Raw genomic sequence first — 21,410 nt, forward strand, 5'->3', positions numbered from 1 at the left:
TAAAAAAAAATAAAAATAAAAAATAACCTAAGACAAATACACTAATCACACAGATAAAATTCTCCTCCTACCCCCCAATGCTTACAAGTATGGTCTGTGCTTAACATTTCTACCAATTGTGGGACATTCCCATTCCCTCTGACCTATTTTCAATGTGAGCCAAACATTATTTTAATGAAGCAAAGATGATTTGAGTAAGGAAGAGAGGAAGGGAATGTGACCTGACATGGGGAATATATGCATACAGTGGTGGACTACTAGATTTATCCAGTATCATTCACTTTATATAAGAGAATCTAATCTTAGATTATTTATGCCGGTGATATCATGTGTGTGTCTTATTTCATCTAACTATTTATATAGTTAATCTCAACTCCTTACTTGATAGTAAGTTTTGCTCAGCATTGTGAAGCATTTCTAGTAAGAAATCATGTAATACAGTATCTGCCTCAGAGGAAAAAAAGGCTACTTCCCTTACCAGGCTGTGTTGAGGAAAATAGCTAATGTGCTTTGTAAACACAGAAATCAATCTGATAAGATCTTATTCTAATGGTTTTAGGGCAGGCACCACAGTTTCCTAAATTACCCAGCTCCTGGGACACCATCACATATTCTGCATGAATGCCCCCACCAGTATAACACAGAACACACGTCCATCACATCCCCTAGTGTTGTATGCCATGGAGCATAATATCTACCTCCATTGATGGATGAATGGACCTGCTCTACCTGTAACAGAGAGTGGGGATCTGTAACAGAGGAAGACCAGAATGCCCACCACAGCAGCACATCAGCTGAACCTCACTGAGAAGCAGCAGCAATCATGCCAGCTCATCTTCTGATCCGAAACAAGACTGCCATTTTCATTCAGAAAGCATGGCACAAATCAAAGTTAATTATGGTTCCTCAATATATTTCCGTGGCTGCTGATAGAGAATCTGGTAGAGAAGCTGTTTTTCACAAGTCATTTTCACCCTCACTTAAATAATACTGAATTGGCATGTTTCCAAGACTGATATTCCTTTAAGTTTGTTGAGCTGAACAAGATTTTAAACAAATTAAGAAACAAATGTGACAATCAAGGAAAGAACAACCAAATGTTCCTAAATCACTTTCTTTTCCTGTTACATTTACAATAAGACCCATCCCCCCAAGATCCCCAAGAACGCTGTTTAAGATTTTTTGTTTGTTTGTTTGTTTATTTATTTATTTATTTATTTATTTATTTATTTATTTATTTATTTATTTATTTATTTATGAGAGCATGAGCAGGGGTGGGAGGGTGGGGGGAAGAGCAGAGAAGGAGGAAGAGGGAAAGAATCTCAAGCTCTCCTGAGTGTGAAGCCTGATGCAGGGCTCGATCTGATAACACGAAGATCATGACCTAAGTGGAAACCAAGAGTCATATGCTTATTGAGCCACCCAGGTGCCCCTGTGAAGAGCCCTGTTTCAAACCACATCCCTGTAACACTGGCATCTTCCATGTCTTCCCCATTCCTGGACTTCTCTTCTTAGCTCATTCTCATTTTCCCAGTCCTGATAAAACCTTTTGTTCTTACTCGGAACCATGATGATTCCTTCTCTCTGCTACTATTTAACATGAACTCCTATACCCCACCTGCTCACTTTATCAGCTCTGGACAAAAACCTTCACTGGCAAAGATGTCCTAGATATCAACTCCCTACCTCATCAGGAGGAGCATGAGACTGCCCTTTCTGCCTACCTTCTTCAAACTCTTCCCCCTGTCTTCTAGGATCCTGCAGATCCTGGTTCTTTCCCTACTTCAGTCTGTTTCCCTTCCTCAGGGAAGGCACCAAGATCCAGTCCCCTGAAGGCATCCCCATTCTCCTGGTCTCTGGGCTGCTGACTTGCATTTCTATGGGTAAGCCCAGATCAATAAGCCCTGCTCCTCTCTTAGGCTAAACTTCTACATTTCCAACCACTTAAAGGATTCTTAGTACCTGGATATCCCTCTATCTCCAACTTAACAGAATAAATTCTCATGGTACTCAATCTCTATCATGATACTAGTCACATTCTCATTATTATAAACCTTAAGTAATTCTCTAAGTTTTGAGCAATTTGAAAGCAGGAGCCCTGTCTTACACTCTAAGCATCTACAAGGCCGAGCCCTTTGCACAAGGAATATAACTATCAGTTATAAGCTAATCAAATATACTCTTCAACTTGACTAATGAGTTATGTCCAAAAAAATAAGCTTGTAGGACACATTTGATGATGAAAGCATGATCTGTCTGTGTTTTCTGTAAAAGTCATTACTTAAACTAGAATTAAAATCCTCATCTTGTTAAAGTCTGGCCAATATCAATTTAGAAATATTACTTATCCAGATTTTATTCAGGTAGGTTCAATCCTGGACATGAATTAATGCCCCAGAAACCACAATGTTCACAGAAAGTTATACCATTGGCCACTGAATTCCCTCGGATAAAAATTTCGAGGAATTTATCGAAAGAACATTTTTCAATAAAAAGTTCAAAACAAAGTAGTGAGATTATTTTTTTTGGCACCATATAATAAAAAGTGAGGACAAAACACCGTGGAAAGAATTTTTTCTTTTCAAAAGGACAGATGGGAAATGAGATCAGGGACTTCCAGGCCCTTTGTAAGTAGCAGGGCCTGGCTTCCTTTCCAGATCAGTGGTTTGTAGATTATTATCAGTCTCATGTAAGTAGAGGAGGAAAAGAAACAGAGGAAAAATAAAAATCAGGATGTTATTTAAAGGGAAATGGATTAACCACATTTTTTCTATACAATGCTGAGAACACTTTAGGATTATCCTGTATCTAAACATTTCAAAAACTGAAAATTTCTAGGATTCCAATCACTAATCATCTTTCCTTGGTACTCCTATTTTTCATTTTAAATTCTCTTGCTAGGGAATATGATGTTGATACTAAACCATGAAATATGCAGGAAGAACACCCAAGAAATTACTCCTCACTTTTGATTCTGAACAGTTTTAATGACGACAACTATTTCACATCCATGTGCAGGAGCACAGAAATCTTGCAACCATGTGCTCTTTTCTTTCAATTGTGGTAAAAGATCCATCACATAAAATTTACCATTTAAACCATTTTTAAGTGTACAATTCAGTGGCGTTAAGAACATTCTCGCTGTGGTGTAGCTATCACCACCATCTACCCATAGAACCCTTTTCATCCCACAAAACCAAAACTCTGTACCTATTAAACAGTAACTCCCTATTCCCCCAGCTTCTGACAACCACCATTTTACTGCCTGTCTCTATAAATGTGACTATTCATACAGTATTTGTCCTTTCTGATTGTCACACTTCACTTAGCATAATATGCTCTAAAGCTCACCCATGTCGTAGCACATGCCAGAATTTCCTTCCTTTTGAAGGCTGAATAACATTCCATTATATGGATAGACCACACTTTGTTTATCCATTCATCCACTGATGGATACCAACCACTTGCTGATGGTACCAGCAAGTACGTTTGACGTTGTTTCCAACTTTTGGCTATTATGATTAATGCTGCCATGAACATGGGTGTACAAGTATTCTCTAAGTCTCTGCTTTCAAATCCTTTAGGTATATCTCTGAAAGTAAAACATGGTACGCTCCCTTTTATTTCTTCCATACAAATTCTATCCCTTGTTAGTTTGTATCACACACCAAAGACTAATTTTTGTGAAATGTAAATGGATCCATAAATTGCCACCAGCATCCTTTTTGACTAATTACCACCTTCCCCATATTCTATCCCTTTATATAACTGCACACACATTAGTAAGCTGTGTAACAAGCCAGGATACAAGGAGCTCTAAAGCAAGGTACAGATTCGGCAGAGTGATGGCAACAGTTAAGAATGTCAAACCAGGGATCCCTGGGTGGCACAGCGGTTTGGCACCTGCCTTTGGCCCAAGGCGCGATCCTGGAGACCCGGGATCGAATCCCACGTCGGGCTCCCGGTGCATGGAGCCTGCTTCTCCCTCTGCCTGTGTCTCTGCCTCTCTCTCTCTCTCTCTCTGTGTGTGTGTGTGACTATCATAAATAAATTTTAAAAAAGGAAAGGCTGTATTTAAAAAAAAAAAAAAAAAAAAGAATGTCAAACCACCAGCACCATCTGGTAAAAGACTTCCACCTGAAGGCAGTCCTGGGCATTGACTTTCAATTGTGTATAGATGTGTCATTTCTTCAGCAAAAGTCAACTTTCATTTCTTGAACTAAATAAAACATTCTAACAATAAAAGTTATCAACTGTCTCTAATTGGCTTTTCAAGTTTATTTTCAACTTACCTAAGGAAAAGTAACTTCTCAGGTTTATTTATGCCAAGGAAACCTCATGAGGTCACAAAACTTTAAGACCACTAGTGTCTGTCAAAACAAATCACAGTGACCTGGCATAAAGGTTTACAACCTAGTTCAAGGGCACTTCCACATGTGCTCAATGGCATTCATATTTACTTTGTGAACCAAAGAAAACTACCAACATTCATAATAATTTTACTGATTTTAAACGGAGCCAGAAGTACCAGGCCCTATTATCCAGAGTGCAGAGATGAGATAGATGTGAGGTGGGGGAGGAGGACAGAGATTCACATACATGGTGCCTGAGCCTTCACTGGGGCCACAGCACAGGTGTGGTGACACTGCTCCACAAAAAGCATAAAAAGCTGTTAGTGAAAAGCCCAAGACAATGAACTTTAAGTATAAATATATACAGTGTGAATAGTAAGTATTAGAGGGACTAAGAGAATGGGGAAACAAATCACCGTTGACTTGAACTGCTTCAGAGGACGTAGGACATGAAGCAGTCTGGGAAGGGTGAGAAGGTTCTAGAAGGAAGGAAGAGAAAAGAAGATATTGCCTGCAAGGAGAACCATGATGCCAAAGCAGGGACAGAATAGAACAGACCTAAAAGTATGGGGTTGATTCTGAAAAAAGAAGTAGTCAGCTAGTGAGGGATGTATTGGCCACACACTCCTGACCCTGGCCGATAAAACTTTACTTCATAAATATTCTAAAGGCTGAGAACTGAATCCTTTGCCTTTTTATTTTTTTTTAAGATTTTATTTATTTATTTGACAGAGAGAGAAAACAAGCAGAGGGAGAGGGAGGCAGAGGGAGAGGGAGAAGCAGGCTCCCCACTGAGCAGGGAACCCAATATGGGGCTCAATCCCAGGACCCTAGGATTATGACCTGGGCTGAAGGCAGACACTTAATTGAGCCACCGAGGTACCCTCCTTTTGCCTTTTTAAAATCCACATTGACTCCCTATCTCTCAGCTTATTTTGTCTGTTTTTTTTTTTTTTTAAACACTCTTCTCCTAACCTTCAGCAAGTACGTTTGACCCAAATAAATCTTCTCTACATAGGACTCGTGTTCAGGGAACACAGGTATCCTTGAAAGCTGACCAACACCAGGGCACCTGGGTGGCGCAGTCAGTTAAGCATATGACTCTTGGTTTCAGCTCAGGTTGAAACCTGTGATCTCAGGGTCATGAGACTGAGCTACACATTAGGCTCCATGCTCAGTAAGGAAACTGCTTTGTACTTTCTCTCCCTCTCCCTCTGCCTCTCTCACCCTCCTGTCTCTAAAATAAATAAATCAATCTTAAAAAAAAAAAAAAAAAACAAAAAGCTGACCAAGATCAACACATGTCCTACTCTAAAACTGTACAAATGTTTCATCGCTATCCATACCTATATTTTAGTAAATTATCACTTAAGATGTACTTGACAGAATTTTGCACAAAGTTCTATTATTTTAAAGTTAACTAATATTGTTTAACTAGTAAGCATGGTATTGCAAATTGACCCCCAACGTGAATTTTGCTCACTAGTTGACCCACTTCCTAACCAACTTGCTATTTTTTTCTCTACTAAATACTTCTCCCTGATCTAATTGTTCCCTCTGCTTTTAATAATATAAGGATAGTTCCCTATATATTATTATTTTATTCTGCCTAAAAATAGAGGGATAAGAGAGGGAATATATGACACTTCTAAGACATTTTGCTCATTCAGCTATGCAGACAGTTATTAAAATCACCAAATCTAGCAAGAAAGTACAGTGTCAATGGCCTTCCTTAGAATATAGAAATCTCCAGGAAAATAAATAATAGCGTCCAAATTTGAATGGAGCCCATCATAATTGCTGTGATAGGGATCAAAGCTGAAATCCAAGCTCCTTAATCTTTGGGGAAAACTTCCCCAAAACAGAAAATAATACTTGCTTATTCAATCTTGGCCAGCAAAACGTCAGTGAGTTCTTTGCGTTTCCTAGAAAATCTATGCCTGGTGTCTCCAGAGAAATAGTTGCAAGCAAAAGGGACAAAGGAGTTTTTCTCAGGGTTTCAATCATCTGGTTCTACAACTGCTTAAACATCCAGCTTCCTTGTCCCTGGGGTAAAAGATGATACTAAATTAACTGTATCTTGTTTCTTTGGTTTGTTTGCATCTTAAGTAATTTTATCTCAGGCTGCAAATACAACTTTGCATTCTAGGTTGCAAACACTCAGGGTGACTTTATGACTCATACCAAGAAGAATACATACTTCATTCTTAGAGAAACCTGAGATAACCTCTGGCTTCCTCAGAGCACACTACAGGAAACATATGTCAATGAGAAGTATAATTTGTAATCATCTGATTTAACTTCTCATGCTAATAAATTTATTGCCAAAATCACAGGCAAGAGAAATCATTCTGAGGCTTCATTTTACGTTTTAGCTGAATAGTCTCCTCATGCAATGAAGTTTTTAAAGCCTCATATTTTGAGGCATGATCTGAAGCCATTTATCAGTGGAAGATACCTTGGCAGCAGCATCACACTAATGCCCAATGCCACTTCCATGGCCTTCCTTATTTTTTAGAAAGAACTGAAAGTATAATCATTTATAAATAACAAAGAATGAAGCTTCAAAAAAATTAAGACAGGGTAACAGCACCAGGTAAAGAAGCTTCAAGGCAGAAAAGAAGGAAACGCCATGATAAGGTAGGCTCCAGAGAGTAAAGGAAACAACCAGAACCTCCAAACAGACCAAGGTGACTCTAGGTTGCCAGGTATCCAACACCACTGGGGTCCTATTCTCAATCCTCATTAGCCTCAAAGCTCTTGTGTGTTGCTCAGCCTCAGGGCTTTGGCAATCTGAAAGACATCAAGTAACAATCTGGACAGCAGCTCACAGCAGAAGCAGTACCAGGTCCTCTGCTGGCAGCTGCTGAGATCCAAGGAACAGCACCTGTCACCACACCAGAGAGGTAGATGTCAGGACATTCCTGGTTACCCCAAGCCCTTCTCTGTGAGCGCACACATGGTTCAGGAGCTCTCTCGTGGTGGTTTCCCAAAGTGTTATCCTGAAAGGACACACGATAAAATCCTCCACTACTCCCCAGGAAATTCCGTCCTTAGGGCCAAGGCACTGGGCAAAAACCCAAAGCTTTATGAGCTTCACAAAGCTCATAAGACATAAGAGGCTTTTGTGTCCATTAAATCCACCCGAGTATAGCACTTTTATTAAAAATATAACACACACACACAAAAAACTTACATTCTACCCATAATACATACGTATGTATGCATATACATATATTTGCCTATATGTGTATGTAAATATACTTAATACATATTCATATCTGTGTTTATATGCAAAAATAATGCCATTTTTAAAAAATCAACCCATAAAGGAATGCATGGAAAAATGTAATGACATCACTTTTCTCTCTTAAATAACATCTTCATCTTTTAAAAATCCTAAAATTAAATAACCAAACAATAAATCAGTAGATAAAAAAGAATTGTTTGTAAAGACCAACCACATGGCTGTATTTAAAAGTTATCTACCTGAAAGTCATCATAAGGGAAGAGAAGCATCTCCCTTAAACAATCATTCAGGATCTGTGTCTTCTTTTGGACGATGACATTTTCATAGTCGAGTGGTTCAATCAGCTTTGGCTTTGCCTAAAAGGTGAAAAAATAAGCAATTGAAACATTCTTATAGATAAATACAATTCCTTGAGATTAAAGAACTTTATATGATCTGTTTTTGCATTTTCCAACTTTTCTTCAATAAGAATACATTAATTTTGCTACAAATTAGAATCAGAAGCAAGAGATAAAATGTATTTTTTTTAGCATCTCTGTGAGTCTATGATTATCCTCAATTACTTTCTACTATATCTTCACATAGAACTCAGAGTATTTATATGTTGGTGAGCATTGATTTTTTTAAGGTTTTATTTATTTATTTATTCATGAGAGACAGAGAGAGAGAGAGAGAGAGAGGCAGAGACCCAGGCAGAGGGAGAAGCAGGCTCCATGCAAGGAACCCGACACGGGACTCAGCCCCGGGACTCCAGGATCACGCCCTGAGCCGAAGGCAGGCACTAAACCACTGAGCCACCCAAGGATCCCCTAAAATGTATTTTTAAAGGGGCACTTGATGGGATGAGCACTGGGTGCCATACCGTATGTTGGCAAATCAAACTCCAGTAAAAATATATACAAAAATTTTTTTTAAATAAATAAGGTAACAGAAGGCACTTCCTGGTACTACTCCATCTACAGTCATGCTTACTTAGTTATTAAAGCACAAAGAAAGTTATGAAGTCTCGTGGACGTCCAGTTGTGTCTTGGGTCAACCCTGGTTTGGTCAGTCCCCATCCAAGCTTTACACTCTGCTGGAACTGCCCTGCTTGGGGGGGGTCCAGCCGCAGTGTGGTAGTGAAGGCTGGATGCCAACAGTGGCACCCTCCTTGGGCCAGGCTTAAAGCACCCACAGGGCTTCACTATTTCATATAAGGCTCTACGGAACTCTTTTCAGGGTGTCAAAATATCCCTGTCTCCTAAAATGTCTATATACTTATAATACCTAAACAGATAAAAATGTAAGCTGTGGGGGGGTGGGTGAACCTAAGCAGGTAGGGATGATCATCCCTTATCAGGCACTGAGCAGAAGACAAACGCAATATGCAAACAGGGAAAGAAATGAGAGAATATGCCTTTTCTGACTATTTCTCAAGTTAGCCTTCTCAGTAAAATCTATTGCCAAGCATTGCTATGGTGGTGATCACGTCCCACATAGAAGGTACCAACTGAGCTAGGTCAGGGAGAAAGACACCGATTCAGCTATATCACAGTATGCCAAGTGATAAGACAGGCATGCATGCACATGCACAATGTTCTCAGAAGTAACAAAGTCCATTATATCAACAGTTCCTGCAAGATTATTTTTTGAAACTATTAATAAAAATCATCTGATGACATAATCTCAATGTTGTGCCTACTAAAATGATAATAAATATATACAAAATATACTAAAGACATCTGGGGAATTGTGGCTGAGGCTGCTGCACATTCCTCAAATCTCTCCTTTCCTTCTAGGTACAGAAGGACTACACTTCCCAGCCTCCTCAGAGTTACATGTGACCCTCTGTCTTGTGCCAGTGGCAGGTGAGGGGGAAGGGAATGGCCACTGCCAAGCCTGGACCAGAAAAGCTGTCTGCAAAAGACTGAATGCTGTGTCCTTCCAAAATCCACGCTGAAACCTAGTCCCCATTGTGATGATTTTAGGATATGGGGCCTTTGGAGGCAATTAAGTCATGAAGGTAGAGTCCTTAAGAATTCAATTAGTAATCTTATAAAAGAGACCTCTGAGACTTCCCTTCTGCCATGTGAGAACACAGTGAGGAGAAAGCTATCTATGAACCAAGATTTCTCTCTACAGACACCAAGTTGGCTGGTGCCTTGATCTTATAGCCTTCCCAGCCTCTAGAACCATGAGAAATACATATGTTGCTTAGGCACCCCTAAGTCCTTTATATTCTGTTCCAACTAAGTGACTACGATAGCCCCCCCTCCCCTCTCCCATCTGCCAGATGCACACAAGAATCCAGCACTAGACTCAGGAGCCCTGAGGAGAGGATAAAAGTCGCAAGATAGAAGGAATCTGCATCCTGAATCACCCAACAGAAAGCTGCCTCCTCCTTCAAACAGGCGCTGAAATATCCGAGAGTAGGCAGGAAAGCATTTATTGTGTTAACCACTGAGGTTCTGGAGAGTTGTTTAAAGTGGTTGTCGGCTTACTCTACCTAACCTACATACAGATGTTCATATTTAACTTCAATTACTTGATTTAAAAGTAGACGCGACAAAGATGTTTGGATATGCTAAGAAAAAAATGTAGTGACTGAACAAGGGCACCATTGTTATTATAATTATGCAAAATAAACATTTATGGGCAGAGACAAACCTATACACCAAAATTAAAGCTATCATAATGGAAGTGTCATTTCTTCTTGTAAGATATTCATAATATTAAACTATTTCAACTATAAAAAAAATGTTTCCAAAAAGAGAGATTTACAAAAAGTATTTTTTTTTACAAAAAGTATTTTTAAGGAAAGAATTGCCACAAAAAAATAATAAAAAATATTCTTCAAAAAAAAATTTTTTTTTTTAGGATTTTATTTATTTATTCAAGAGAGACACAGAGAGAGGCAGAGACATCGGCAGAGGGAGAAGCAGGCTCCAGGCAGGGAGCCCAACATGGGACTTGATCCCAGGTCTCCAGGACCATGCCCCAAGCCAAAGGCAGATGTCCAACCACTGAGCCACCCAGGCGTCCCTCTTCCAAATAGTTTAATTCGACTTAAATAATGTGCTCCTTTATTTTAGTTTGTTACACTGTACATGGTAACCAGTCTTTAAGAGTTTGTTGGCAGAACGGATATGTCATGATTAGTAACGTTTTCCTTGGGAACTAGGACTATATTCCTAATAAAATGCAAAGATGACCCAGAGAGGGCTGGTCCTCCACACTAGCCCTGGACCTCTCCAAAGGTACCCCGGGTCTGCAGAATCTTTGGCGGCCGTGTTCCCTTCCTGCCCCTTCCCACAAGGGCCAGCAGTGTACTAACTTCAGGCCACAAGGCAAGGTCAGTCTGTCAGAAAACAGTGCTACAATGTCAGCCCTTGTCAAAGAAGGATGCTGCGGGGGCCTGCTGAGAAAGGGTCTTTTCTTAGCCTATGATATTTTGGAGAGTTTTCTGCCTTGCTCCTACGGCACAGCTCCTTACACTACTCTTATATTCTTAGAGCAGGGGTTGGCAAACTTTTTCTGAAAAGAGCCAGAGAGTAAATATTATAGGCTTTGCCAGCTTTACTGTTTACTTAACTCTGATACTGTCACACAAAAAAGCAGCCACAGACAACAAGTAAACAAATGGGCATGGTGGCATTAAAACTTTACAGAAACAGGCCACAGCCAGATTTGGCCCAAGAGCCATCACTTGCTGATTTCGCTGCAGAGTTACCTTTACCCGTTTGTAGTTAATCTCCTTTACCAATTTAATGATTCTTTATATTAATTTTCTATTTCCAATTAACTGGTGTTTCCTGTCTCTGGGCTGATATATGTTTACATGTTCTTAAATGTATTTAAAGATTATTTCTCAACAATTGGGCTACACTGAGATTGTTTACACAGTTTAATAAATGAAAACTATAAAAATAATTCATATGCCAGTTTTGCCTACTTATGAAATGCTTTTGTTAACTGAGTGGATGTTTTCCCCTGATGGTATCTTGGAAGTATTTAATGACTTAATGTAACGTTGTGGCTATTAGGATTACCTTGCTTTTGGGGGCCACTGTGTAACCTGGAAGATTTTCACACAAATGATCGCACCTAATCCACTGTTTAATTAAACAAGGAAGCCATGTGCCTATGTAAGCAAACCAAAATCCAAGCCTGGGAATGCCTCAAGGTTATAAAATCAACACACTACAACCACTCACAAACAGCCAACAAGGCTTTAGGCTACGGCCAAATAATTTCTTCTGTTTGCTTCCACACTTCCTCTCTAGAAGTCTCTCCAAGCTCCTAACAGCTCCTAACAACTTCCGGTTTTGTGCCACCCAATTCAAAATGATTTTTGTCCAAACTCTACAAATGTTTAACATGCCTCAGTTTATCTTTTAATATCACTTGGAGCCACTATAAGGCAGGCATGGGAACACCACTCCATAGTTGCTGAGATTGCAAACTGAGGATCACAAGTTGAGCTGGTTGCCAGAAGTGTCCGAGGTAACCTGCAGACTGGGTCAGAACATGGTCTTTGTCACACAGAACTCTTTCTTCCCCAGGCTGCCCATTTAACCGTCTGTGCTCACCAATGCTCAGAGTAAACGTATGGAGAGTTCTAAGCCAACGCTTCTGTGAAAGAATGATGATGCATGTAACAGGAAAGCCCACAGGGTTGATTTCAACATAAGGGAAATCTTCGTGGAAGAATGAGATGTCTTCTTTGGTCTCAAGGAGTATGAAGATTTGACACATGTACAGACTCTTAGATCACTCACTGAAGTGACTCCTACAGACCTGACTGGGCAGTAGTCTTCAGCAGCTGCAGGGAGCACTTCCAGGACAGAACCACTGACCCCAAGGAAAAAGGGTCAACTGGGAGTGACTCATGTGCTACCTAAGAACAAGGCAAAAGCTCCTGCTTCAAATACAAATAACTAATAACTGGCACCATGCCTCATGTGGCCCTCACAGGATCAGAAAGGGTGAGAACGGAGATTGTGAGGGAACACGGAAAGAGACCAGGAGGCGATGGGGGAGGAGGAGACCAAAGGGACGGATACCTACGTGGAGGTAGGCCGGGGCCACAGAAGTGGAGAAAACACAAGTTGTTGGATAAAGACAGGAGAAGAAGATACAAACGGAAAGGATAGCAGAGAGGGCTTGGAGACTTGCCGTGGGCCCATGGGAAGTCACACCTCCAGGTCTACTCAACTGGGGGTTAAGAGCATAACTGTCTATTATTTTCTGCTCTTCTTGAAATGGATGATTCACTGGTTACAGCTGTTCACTGTTCTTCAGCTCCTCCGAACGTTTCCAAGCAGTCACGTGAGCAGGGAGACAGCCCATTAGGGTAGGGAACTGACCGGCCTACAGCATCACTGGTGACAGGAACGTCACACAAACAAGCAAAATGAAATTAGCTAATTACCAGGCTGCCAGGACCCCACTCCCAGTTTAGCAGAAAGAGACTTCGTGTAGATCTGGCACATGGTCTTGGTTTTAAAGCCATCAACATGCTTAAGTGTAAACCTTCCTGGGATGACACAATTACCAAAGCCAAGTTCTTGATTTTCTATGGTCAAAAGCAAGATTCTGGGCCCAGAATCAATCCAGATAAACCAGTGGTCGTGGATAGAGCTGCTCCTACGCCATAAGAACCGCTTTGCTTTGAAAACCTGATAATTCACCAGTGTGGATTTTAAATATTAAAAGATGCTGTGTTTCCCTGAGCATGATGGGGGCTCAGCCAGCTCCTGAGTCTGTGACTTCAGAGCTTGTACAGGGCATGATTATGTTGCTCTTATAATAAGTGAAAAATGTAATTCAGTCTATATATACAAATTCTTTAGGTTTTGTCCCCATTTGTAGGTTAAATGTCCTCATTTATGAACATGTGTTTCTCAGGCTATCATTAAATCAGACAGGAAGAGGACCATGGTATCTTAACTTTACAAAAGTCTAAAAGAGTGATTCTAAAAGTGGGGTCCTGGTAATAAGCAGCATTAGCATCACCTAAGAAGTTAATGCAAAAGTAAACTGAATCAGAAACTCTACAGCTAGGATCAGCTACCTGTGCCTCCACAAGCTTCCCAGGGATTCTGATGACCCAGGAGTTGGTTGGAATTTGTAAATTCAGAGAGGTACAATGAACATGCCCAGTGCTGAGCTTCTTCTGAGAACCTGGGCCCACCCTCCCCCAAAATGTGTATACCCATTACTTTCTAAAACGTTATACACAGTTCTGGGGGACAGTGGTCATTCCTTGGAGAGTAGCCAAGGAACTGAGTTGAGGACGTTTTAGGCAGTGGGAGAGGGTGGCTTGTAAATACTTTAATTCAGTATAGCAGGAGGTGCTGGCAGAAGCTAAATGCAGAGCTAAGAAAGGAGGCTGAGCCAACTGCCAGCCATGAGCTGGGACATTTCCTCACCTCACCAAGGAGTGATACCTCAAGGTGCTGAAGGAAGAGTGGGAATTCTTCAGGTGGGCAAAGTTCTGAATTCCTTAATCAACAATGTAAATGTAGCCCTCCTATGGAGGCATCTGTGCAAGCTCCAGCTGTATCTCTAACCCCCCAGGCCCAGAACAGAAGACATGTGGCTCTGCTTCTGACACAAACCTGGTCCTGTCACTTGCTCACACCTCTGCACCTGTCACAGGCCTACAGCCCTGACGGCTGCAGTCGACAAAGGTTCTATTTTAGCAGAATCCTTCTTCTGAAAACCAAATCTCCCACAGGCAAATACGCCAAAGGAGTGAAAGCAGAGTTGCTCTAGCCCCAGGACACACAGTACTTGGCTCTGTACCTGGGGCACATCTTCCTCAACCCATTAAAGACAGTCTTTTCCCTTCTCTGACCAGGATACCCCCAGTGAGTAGCAGTCCTAGAGTGCAGTTCATTCTGCCTTGGATTGAAACAACCTGTGAACAGCTTACCTCCTTGACTATAGTGCCCAGGAAAGGGCTGGGTCTCCTGGTCTCTGCACCCCCCACCCCCATCCCCACCCCAGCATCTAGCCCAAGACCCAGAGACACAGTGACTGTGCACAAAGCGTGGTGTCCTTCACTTGCATCAACACCTGTCCAGGCCCCGTGTCTGTGTAGAGTTCAGTTGCTGCTCGGCATCTTGGCTTCTTAGGAAGTTCCACAGGACCATGCCCCCTCTGCCAGTCCACCCAATGTCATGACTCAGGTCCCACGAGGTGCAGCATGAGAGGCCATGTTGCAATACAGGTATATTTCAAGGCGTTTAGCCCCATAACTACTTGGGGATACTTGAGGTTAGTCACTGCACAATTGGGAGATTGCTCCCAAATTATTCTGCTCATATATGAAAGAAACCTAATGGAGAGGGTAACTGGGTGGCTCAGTGGTTGAACGTCTGCCTTCAGATCGGGTCATGATCCCAGGGTCCTGGGATCAAGTTCTGTATCAAGCTCCCCACAGGGAGCCTTCTTCTCCCTCTGCCTATGTCTCTGCTTCTCTGTGTGTCTCTCATGAATAAATAAATGAAATCTTAAAAAGGAAAGAAAGAAACCTAATAGAGGGTTTTTTCAATCCTAAAAATGTATGTGATGTTATCAAATGTTATAAAACTAGAGGAAACTTTCCTAAACTATGATTAATAAAATACAAATATTGACTAATGATATAGGAAAGATTAAATGACCTATCTTTGCAATGCAGAGTGATCAAGCCAAACCATGATCATATGAAGAGGTAATAATAGTATGAAACTAAAAAATGCAAGAAAATGTATCAAGTGCATCATTTGTTCATAAAAATGTGTTGCTCTCCTGTATTTCTGTTTATGGTTTGAGTTAGCTTTTTAAAATTTATAATTTGTCATGATTTCTTTTCAAATATAGTTAAAATAGTAACTTCCATGCCTCATTTTGTATTTGTAATTTTGGATTTTTTTAGACCTCCCACATTCTAAGCTTCATCACTCACAAAACCTAGATCGGCTCTGGTGATACCACACAGATGTGGATCAAATCAAAGGCAGTAGAGTACGGTGGTTAAGAAAGCTGAGCTGCAAGTTGTGTGAGGCTATTATCAAGCTCCATTGAGTGCATGCATGTAAAATGCTTGACAGAGCCTGGCAGACTGTAAGTACATGATAAATGTAGCTGTTGTTATTACTTTCATCATCATTATTAAATGTATTGTTTGCATGACAGTGATTTGTTTGGTGGGGGAAGGGAGTGGTGAATGTTTCATGTACATTCAATTTTACCAATCTGCTAACAAAAACATTCCTGTAATCTCCAAGAACATATTAAATCAAACAGACAACAATGGTAGGGGCATTCACAAAGAAGGAAACACAAAAGGCCAAGCAGAGGAAACTGTATACTAATAGAGATGACACTGGAATTCAGGGACTGAGCCCAAGATAAACATAAATAGATGCTTACATTAAAAACTGAACCAAGTATTGATGAAGTTGGTGTCAGGCAGGACAGAGAAGAACAGCAGTTGAGGGGTCAAGATGTATATACTAAAGCACTTCAGACCCACTCCCACAGTGCACAAGAGCAGCAGTACTGAAGATTCTAGAGGAGGCCAGAGGGGCAGGCACTAAGCCCTCAAGCAGTGATGCTCACTGCTGGTTTCTGGCACTTCCAGGGAGAGAGGGGAGGCAGACTCTGGAGAGTTTGGGAGGCCCAAAGCCCACAGACATTTTCATAACAATGAACCAAAACCTTAGCTTCCTTGCCGCCCCGGAGATCCAGACCAGAGCAATGTGATCAGGGCAGTGGAAGGAGGAGTTGCGTCTCAGGGAAGAACACAGACACCAGTTAGCCCCTGATACCATGGCCCCACCAGTCCCCATCCACTGGTCGAAGCAGGGGCAGCATGGTGAACTGCCAGTGATCATGTGGCTGTCACAGGTACCAAAAGGCACAATCCACAGTGCCCTCCCCAGGAACCTCCCTTTGAGGCTCTCTGACCTCACCCCTTCCTCTAGCATTTGTTACTGTGGGTCTGGCTTCCCAACATCCATGCAAATTGAAATTCCATATCCAGAGGCAAACAGAAGCTGAGGAATCCTCTGGATGCCAGGAAAACAAGAGTCCTCTGGAATCCAGCACAGCTGGAGAGCAATAGGCCCACAAATGACTTCAATTTTGGCTAATCATGTATGAAGCCTCGAAAACCACGGGAAGAGCTCAGCAGAAAGGCTTACTGATTTAATTGCTTTTTCTCTCTGACATGATAGCTTCCTGTGAACTTTCTAGTCATTTCTGGATTTTGTGTCTCTGGTAATTAAATGTTAACAAAGCTCAAATCCTGAATACCACTTCTTGAAATAGCAAACTAAGGAAACGGCAACTCTTGAAGCATTCTATTATAAGAAACGAGAAATTTATTGTTTCTGCTTATAAAGAATTTAAAACTTTCTTGATCTATCTGCATGGCTATAAAAGCTACCTGATTGGCTAAGACAAAAATTCCTCATGGAACTTAGTCCATTTTCAAACCTGTGCACTTCTCAACATTGCCAAAAGGACCCTAGCACTGTTGCTGGGGAGGGGGCCATGCAGCTTGCAACAAGAAAGAAAGGTCTTCTGAAGCCAGGAGTTAATCAGTGTGGCCTGTCTTACACACTACTGTCACTACATACTCCCACCAGGAACTTCATGAAGTGGTTAAATCTGAAGGGAGAATCCTCATTTTCCTGTAATTAGGGTGGGCACAGGAAATTAGCGGCTGCCATCGCTTCTTTGTATGCAAATGTTATTAGTAATAATGTGTTCCTTCTCTCTACAAACTTTTACTGAGCCTGTCCATTCCCATATGCACTGCACCAGGGTCTTCCGGACCCCAAGATAACAGGACACAGCCTCCCCCACCCGCCACCCAGAGAGCTCATAATCCAGAGGGGAGGCAGACATGTGAACAATGAGAGCAGAATGACAGCAGTTGGAACCTACAAGTGGCATCTGACCCTGCCTAGCATGAACCTGCTTCACCCCCAGTTAGATCACCAACTCCATAGAGGCAAGGATTTCCATTTTATTTACTGTTCTCTTAACACCTAGAACAAGACTTGGCATAGTGTAAGCACCCAATGAACACGTGCTGGATGAGTAACAGAACCTGGCAATGTGGGCTGCTTCTTAAAGGAGGTGGTCAGGGCCAAGCCTAGGAGAGGAACCAGTCAGCCAGCATTCAGGGTACACTGGGGATTCCTTGCAAAGAAAATGGGGAGACACCAAGGAGCATGCTCCCAGATGGAACCAGATTTTGTGGGACCTAAAAATGCATATTTGAAAAGGGAAGGGGTTTAAAAAAAATACAAAATTATGAATATAAAATTGCTGGAGGCCCTCACAGGGCCTTGGAAGGGATCTGGAAACTGAAGCTTCCTTAGCTTCAGGATAAATCCTCCTCTGAGCACTGTGAGTTCCAGAAGTGATGAGTTGCTCAGGATAGCTGAGGCAAAGCTATGGCAAGGGGATGGGGTGGCAGCAGGCCAAGGGCTTGGGGCACCAGTCTCTAGGGGTGCTACAGCATCTCTGGAAATCCAATGTGAGAAAGAAAATGACATTTATGGGAACTCCCTTCTGAAAGGGTACTCTGTGGCTGCCAAGAACACATGAATAAGCTATCACAGATGAGCACTGGGGCTTTGCAAAGGACGTGCTGGAGAAACAAAGAATGCTTACCTGTAGGGCCCTGCTTTCTCTGGACAGGTGGGCAGCACTAAGTTGGCTAGGAATGGCTATGCGCCACAGTCCCTGCCCTATCTCTGCCCCACGCAGCCCTCAGTCTCTTATCTAAAATAATAAACAATTGGGGTGCCTGGGGGGCTCAGTTGGTTGGGCGTCTGACTCTTGCTCTCAGCTCAGGTCTTGGTCTTGGAGTTGTGAGTTCATGCCCCATGATGGGCTCCATGCTGGGCACAGAGTCTACAATCAATCAGTAAATAAATAAAATAAAGCAGTAAACAATTTGAATGGCATCTGTTTGAGGTGGTACCAATGACTGGCTTGCCTGGGGTGTCCACATGTCTCTAAGCCACCCCTGGACTACAGCCTGCTCTGGTAAAGAAGGCCAGAGTGGCAAGTGTGCCACGCTGTGATGGGCCTTTAGGAAGGAAACTGGCATAGGATGAAAGGGGCTGAGCAGCACAGAACTAAGTCCTGTACCATCCTCACCCTGGAAAGCGACCTCCCATTGCCTTGTCATAGACATGCTCTTATTTTATTTTTTAAATATTTTTATTTATTTATTTGACAGAGAGAGAACACAAGCAGGGGAGCTGCAGGCAGAGTGAAAGGAAAAAGCAGGCTCCCCGAAGAGCACAGAGCCCGATGTGGGGCACAATACCAGGACCCTGGGATCATGACCCGAGCCAAAGGCAGATACTTAACCAACAGAGCCACCCAGATACCCTATGGTATGCTCTTTCTTCCCTTGACCCAGAACATTAAATTTAGGACATCACGATAATCAAAATATGATCACATCCCCTTCAGGAAAACATGTTCTTCTCCAGATTGTTCATCAGTGTGTCGGGGAACAATGGCCTTAGCAGCTGTTGAGAAGCATGCTTGTTTAAAAGGAGCAGGAGGTCAGGTAACACTAGAACTATGCTATGTAAACATCAGAACCCGAGATTATCTGGTCTAGCCCTCTCATCTTACAGAGAGGAAAACCTGGGAGCGTGGGAGTTACATGACTGTCCCAACGCCCAAGAGGAGTTGCTAGCAAGCCTGGGCCTAGATCCCAGATCTCCTGACCCCTGTCCATGCTCTTTACCTTTGCCTCTACGTTTTGATTTTTGCACTTTCAATAACACTGTGCACAAACACACAATACAATAAACTGGAGGAAAAGAGGACCTTATCTAAACTTGGACTGAGGAAGCAAGCTCAAACCTGAGCTGAGTTAACCATATGGTTAACTAACTGGTAAATGTTTAGAATACATACCGGACACCAAAGTCTCAGACATCTAAATAGATTTCTCACACTGAAATGTGGTGCTATCCTCAGAGCAGGCTAACAGCAAGAATGACACACTTGTGAACACAGTTCTTTATATTATAAACACTGAAAAGATGTTTAATTCCGTTTTTATAAAGCACTACCAAAAAAAAGCACTTAAATGAGAAGACTTGTCACTAAATGAAACTTTTATTTAATTAGGCATGTCAGTATTAGCAAAACTTGGACACTCAACATCAGTTTGATAGAAGGAAAAGAATCTGGGTTTTATATTTGTCAGTTTTATAAATAACTGTGGTTTTCCAAAAATTATTATCCTATTACTAAAATAAACAGAATTAAAGACTCTATGAAAACCGTCAAATCAAGAACTTGTAGAAAATGGTATAAGAGACACGTAAGATGCAAACTGCAGTAATAAAGATCATACCAATTAATGAAAACCCACAAAGCTGCTTGCATTTAGTCAGCTGCGCTCGACGGGATGTGCAGAGAATGTTAATGAGAAAAGACCAGACAGGGATGTAGGGACTCCTCCATGCCCTATGCAGGCACATGAGATGAGAGTTGAGTGGCATGGGGATCTGGTCCTTGCAAAGACCATGCCTGAAGATCTTCTACCCTGACGTGGAGCAGGGGCTAAGAGAGGAAAAGAAGGATATACAGAGGAGAGAGAAAGAGAACAGACTGAAAGCCTGGCGAGCGGGCTCAGCATGTGTCTCTCACACATGCATCCGTCCTAGCTTCTAATTCTGCCTGCCATTTTTGCATAAGGAAAAAGCAATAATGAGAGCATAAAAGAAAAAGACACACTACGGAAACTGTATAAATCTATCTTAAATCTGTGCTACAGATTCCTTTCCAGCCAACAATTTTTCTTTCTAGCATTTTGCTTGAAATTCTCAATTCCTCCTATGTCAACAAAAGCTATTTTTGGAACTCAGAAATGAAGAGGTCAAGTAATTAAGCTAAAAGGCTCTAAAAGGCCCAATACAGTCAGATTTCAAAACAACTTTATGCTACTTATTTGAAGATGGAAGCAGGGGATGGAAGTCATAACACACATTTGATTCTTGGAAGAGTTTCTGCATACTTCATCATCAGAAAGGCTGTTTGGGGACCAGCTAAAGGCAGGTGTAGGGAGTTAGGATTAAAATATTGGTCCCAAAAATGTTTACTATTGTTGGAGGTGCTGACAGGCACATGGGAGTTCATTGTACCAGTCCAATAGTTCTCAAGGTGTAGTCCCAGACCAGCAGCTTCAGCATCATCTGGAACTTTTTAGAAATGCAGATTCATCCCAGACCTACTGAATGTTTTAGGGGTGGAGCCTCACAATCTAGGTTTTAACAAAGCCAGGTGATTCTGATGCTCAACCTTTTTGAGAAACCCTCTACTAGTTTACTTTCGTGTATGTTTGAGAATTTCATATTTAAAAAGTATTTTCAAGAAATCCTAGCTCCAATTGCCTTTTAGCTAATGTGGCCTTGGGGCAAATTACTAAACCTCCCCCCCCATCTACATCAGGAAATGGGAAAAGTAACAAGTTAACAAGTTCTCTATCATCATCTCAGGCTTATTGAAAAGTTTCAATATACACTGCCTGTTCAGAGCAGGAATAAAATGGTGGTCATGGGGGTCATACAAAGTTGTGTCATTTGGACACAAGAAAATTTTAGTGTCCACAACATACACACAACATCCTACACACATTATCTCACTAAACCTCCTCCCAAATCCGTATGTATCATCAGCATTTCACGGATGAGGAAATTGAAGCTCAGAGGGGTTACATAAATTAGTGAAGGTCACACAGATGGTGACCCTTGGATCTCCTGGCTCCAAGCCCAGTACCCTTCCCATAGCCC

General features: G+C 41.7%; 1 protein-coding gene across 50 annotated transcripts in view; it reads right to left on the reverse strand.

The window, feature by feature from the left end:
* The window catches only part of DOCK9 (dedicator of cytokinesis 9), a 281,426-nt gene that overhangs the window by 144,759 nt on the left and 115,257 nt on the right, over positions 1-21,410 (reverse strand). For all 50 annotated transcript variants that reach the window (XM_072760931.1, XM_072760929.1, XM_072760924.1 and 47 more), the window contains exon 2: positions 7,842-7,958. In XM_072760931.1, the coding sequence (XP_072617032.1) occupies positions 7,842-7,958 (117 nt within the window). The remainder of the gene's footprint in view (positions 1-7,841; positions 7,959-21,410) is intronic.

The sequence above is a fragment of the Vulpes vulpes genome, chromosome 6, assembly GCF_048418805.1.
Source record: "Vulpes vulpes isolate BD-2025 chromosome 6, VulVul3, whole genome shotgun sequence".
NCBI classification, from domain to species: Eukaryota; Metazoa; Chordata; class Mammalia; order Carnivora; family Canidae; genus Vulpes; species Vulpes vulpes.